Source organism: Phalaenopsis equestris, unplaced genomic scaffold (genome assembly GCF_001263595.1).
Source record: "Phalaenopsis equestris unplaced genomic scaffold, ASM126359v1 Scaffold200044, whole genome shotgun sequence".
Taxonomy (NCBI): domain Eukaryota; kingdom Viridiplantae; phylum Streptophyta; class Magnoliopsida; order Asparagales; family Orchidaceae; genus Phalaenopsis; species Phalaenopsis equestris.
Genome location: NW_018219885.1, coordinates 46,654 through 51,010, shown reverse-complemented (window position 1 = coordinate 51,010; position 4,357 = coordinate 46,654). Strand labels below are relative to the sequence as shown.

Genomic DNA, 4,357 nt, shown 5'->3' with positions numbered 1-4,357 from the left:
TATTTAATTCTTACACTGATTACAATCTCTTTGTAAGAGGAAAAATTTTCTATTATAATTGCATTTCGTTATATAATCTTTTAATTCAGAAACTTTGCATTTACTTTTGGTTTTAATTAGACGTAACAATTTTAGTTACATTTTTTTTACAAACAGTTCGATATTATTTTCCTTCAAAATTAGTTTACAGTTTAAATAAAAATATTTCTAAGTTACCATAGTAATTTCCTTATTTCCTATGGGTTCGATAATGAAGTTTTTAAAGAAAACTCTGAAGTTTTTAAAGAAAACTCTATATTACTTGAAACGATACGTATACTTGCATTGTACATCTACTGTGCAAGGTCATTAATCACTTTCATCACAAATTTATTTTGCACACTAGACGCTTAATATAAATTGGGTCAAGATTTAGGACATCATTCAAAACTTAAAATAATTACGTAATTGCAGTTCGGGTCACCAACTTACCAGGATAAGCTGCAGATCAACAACTTATTTGGATAAGCTGCAGCTATCCCAAACCGACCATAAACTGATAATTTGCAAAATTAAGGTGTTATCATTTTAATAAGCTTTTATTACCCACCTACCCCACCCCACCCATCCATGAATAAAGAATATGTTTTTTAATAAGGATTATGGGAAGAGTAATTAACCCATTTTTAAGAATAGTTAATTAAAGGTATTTTAATAATTATATAGGTGAAAAATTGTTATAAATCTTTTTATATCTTGAACTCATCGCTCCAAAATTTTTGAAAAAAATGAAAAAATAGCTCCCAATATCTGTAGTAGTACTGTGGTAAAAATATTGCATAATTGAATATCAATTGACTACATAGAACCTATTTTTATTAACATGTATCCATTTCATAAGAAAAGTCCATACATTCAATAATATTTACTACTCTTTGAATTGGTATATTTTTTTATTTAAAAAAATCAAGTTTATAATATATGCATACAAATTATTTATTGGTTGCATGTTAAAGTTCCCAACTCGTAGATTTTCATAGTATTCTCTTTTTATTTTCTTAGCAAATCATTTGTAAAATAATCAAAAAATAAAAATAGCCTACAAATACGTCACAATATATACTAAGAAAGAGGAGAAAATGTGAGCGATTTTTGAAAATTTTATTTTTTGGGTCGTATAATTTAAGGTTGATGTGATATGAACATCTCATAATTTATTGAGCTCATCCTCTGATTAACATTAAAGTTCAATGCTGCAAATATATGTTAAGAATGTCTAAGTAAATATATATTTTGGCATATGATTAACTTAATTATTTTTATTAAGAAATATTGAAAGAAATGGAAGCCATTTTCCTAAAATTTTTAAACTTAAAATAATAAATGCATAAAAGTAATATATGCATAGCTTATTTTATTTCAGAAAATAAATAAATAAAATTAATAATCTCCATTTTGTGATTATTAGGGGGTTATTAAGAGATTATTAAAGTATTAATTTCAATAACATATAATCCAATAAACTTTCATTAACTTTCAAGATTCTATTTTGATGTTATTCATGGATTATTATGAGAGTATTAAGCGGTTAATAAAGTAGACCTGCTGAGGCCTGAAGAACTATTTTAGGAGAATGTTGGCAGTACCGGTGCTCGCATCCTTTAATAGTTTTTAGCAAGCGTTTCTTTCATAATAAGTGGTTCCGGCGGAACACCATTACATGTGCCGCCCCCTATGATTTGAAATGGAGCGCTTCTCTTGCTTTCCTCTCAGATCTCTACTTGCATTTCTCTCCCACTCTCGCTCTACTGCTCACTGCTGAGCTTCGCTCTATTTGGCTCATTCGTCCATGGAACCCCTGCAAACCCTAGCTCCTTCCTGCAGAGCGGCGTCTCCCCTTGCTCCCCGATCCCTCTCTAGTAGCGGCAGAAAAACAAGCTCCGTTCTTGCGAGTCCCAGATCCGGCCGGGAAAACATACCGCCGAGCCATCCGAACGTACACATCGATCGTTCATCTTCAACTTTGGTTTCTAAGAAGAAGCAGCGAGTAGCTCCTATCGTTGGGGAAAACCCTGCTTTTCATGGTCCAAACGATGGATCCGTACCGCCCACTGATGATTCAGTCAAGGTCCCATAATATGCTGTGAATTCTAGCTTTTCTAGTAATTCTCTCTATATATTTTTATTTTTTCCGTCCCTCTTCCGGATTTATACCAAGATTTGACAAAATAACTTGAGAGACGGTTTAAATATAAAAGAAAGGAAAATCTACCCATCTTCTCTCTTGTTCTAAGCTTTGCTGAATGAGAAAGTTAATGATTTGGGAATTTCGTTTACATATCACTAAATTTATATTTATTAGTATATCTAATATCTAAATCTTTATATTTATTTATATAATACACTATTATTTATATGATATCAAAATGTATGCATGAAAATGTTTATTTCAGTATAGATGGTAAATTTTAGTGATGTTTTTGATGCCATTGAAAGGTAATTTGGTTTCAATATTCTCTTGAGAATATATAATCCTTTCAATGGGGCATCTTCAAATAGATCTTTCAAAGTTTCCCTTGTTGGAGACCTTAAGGTGATTCCATGTCAAGATTTTTTGATTTCCCTTTTTCACTTATTATGATTGTGATGGAGGAGTCCTCACTTGGCTCTATTTCCATTGTGGTTATTTGAATCATTGAACTTTTTCATTTCAATTTTTATTGGATCCTTGGTTTTCTTATTTCCATTGGTGCAGGTTATTGTGAGAATAAAGCCAGATCAATTGAAAGGAGGTTCTCGAATTTTTCAAAGAATTACCTCTGATACTTTGTCAATAGGGGATCAAACATACTCTTTTGATTCTATCCTTGATTCGGGGTCTTCTCAGGTAGAAATCTCCTGTATCTTTTATGTCAATATATTTTGGGAAGTTCCTACCATGATAATCGTCTAATGCTCTCAGGTGGACGTCTTCAATTTAATTGGAGTACCTCTGGTGAAAAATTCCTTGGCTGGTTTCAACAATTCGGTAGTCTCTTATGGACAAGTATGCATACTCTTGGCATGTGAAGTTTATGATACCTTTTCTCTTTATCTTATGCATTATGTGGGATTTCCTGCTAAATAATTAGCTAACGAAATAGAATCCTTTGAATTATGATCAGTCAGGAGCTGGAAAGACATACACCATGTGGGGCCCACCCGGTGCAATGGTTGATGGTTCATGCATCAATAGCTCCCAAGGCATTGTGCCTCGCATCTTCCAAATGCTATTTTCAGAGATTAACAAAGTAACTTATATTTTTTCATCCTCATTTTTCCTGTCTTGTTCAAATTAATGCCTTGGTTGAGTCAAAGTACATATGCGAACATTTCTCCTTCTCATAAAACCCTATAAAATATTTTGCAGTTAGTCTTCTCTTTCTTTCAAAGGGTATATATGAAGTTTTGAAAAGTTATTATACACTTGAACTATATTAGTTTAAGTATCTCTGTTATTTAAACAGAAGGGAGAAAATTCTGCAGGAGTACAAACAAATTATCAATGTCGGTGTTCTTTTCTTGAGGTTTGTTCTTCTTATACGATTACCAAGTTAGCTAAATGAACTTCTCTCATTTTCTTGTTTATTTTTATTTCTTTTGGGTCTTTTAAACATTTTGTTTTTTTGTAGATATATAATGAGCAGATAAATGATCTTCTTGATCCAACTCATCGGAATCTGCTGGTAAATTTGTTATTTCATTTGACATGGCCATGCTGATATTTTTTCTCTTAATTTGTTTATTCTCAATTATGATTTTTTATATAAGTTGATCGTTGTTCTGAGCAGACAAGGGATGAGGCCAAACACTCTTTTCAGGTTGAAAGTTTGAGTGAAGAGTATGTTAGCACCATTGATGATGTTACTCAACTATTGGTTAAGGTATTCACAACATGGAATTATATTTGTTCAATTTTTAGGATGAGCAATGTAATTTACCAATTGCATTTAACAAAGTTTGTTTTCTTTTGCCTAAGTAATCATTACTAGAAGGTACAACCTCAAAACACATTCTTCAAATATCTTGAACAATTTTTTTTAGAATAGACTCAGACCTATTTCCTTGTTCTCAAGTCTACAATCATTGTAGATTTATTCATATAAGGATATCTACAAAAAAAAAAATTATGTTTGTATAGGTTGCAGTCCATTTCATGGTCCCCAAGTCCATCACTGATATATATATATATATATATATATATATCCAAGCGGAACTAGTGGTCTATTGGTTGGCTATTTCAGCGTAAGTTCTCTCTGTCCCGGGTTCGAATCCATCTGGGTCGAACTAGCACATATGCGGTGGACAGGCACATGTTGTCGTCCATCTTTATATATAT

At 32.0% G+C, this 4,357-nt stretch overlaps 1 protein-coding gene across 2 annotated transcripts in view; it reads left to right on the top strand.

The window, feature by feature from the left end:
* The first annotated feature begins 1,690 nt into the window (after positions 1-1,690).
* The window catches only part of LOC110035815 (kinesin-like protein KIN-12C), a 26,618-nt gene continuing 23,951 nt past the window's right edge, over positions 1,691-4,357 (top strand). For both annotated transcript variants that reach the window (XM_020740109.1, XM_020740108.1), the window contains exons 1-7: positions 1,691-2,107; positions 2,735-2,866; positions 2,942-3,025; positions 3,144-3,269; positions 3,486-3,545; positions 3,651-3,704; positions 3,810-3,902. In XM_020740109.1, coding sequence (XP_020595768.1) covers positions 1,829-2,107; positions 2,735-2,866; positions 2,942-3,025; positions 3,144-3,269; positions 3,486-3,545; positions 3,651-3,704; positions 3,810-3,902 — 828 coding nt within the window. In that variant the 5' untranslated portion in view covers positions 1,691-1,828. The remainder of the gene's footprint in view (positions 2,108-2,734; positions 2,867-2,941; positions 3,026-3,143; positions 3,270-3,485; positions 3,546-3,650; positions 3,705-3,809; positions 3,903-4,357) is intronic.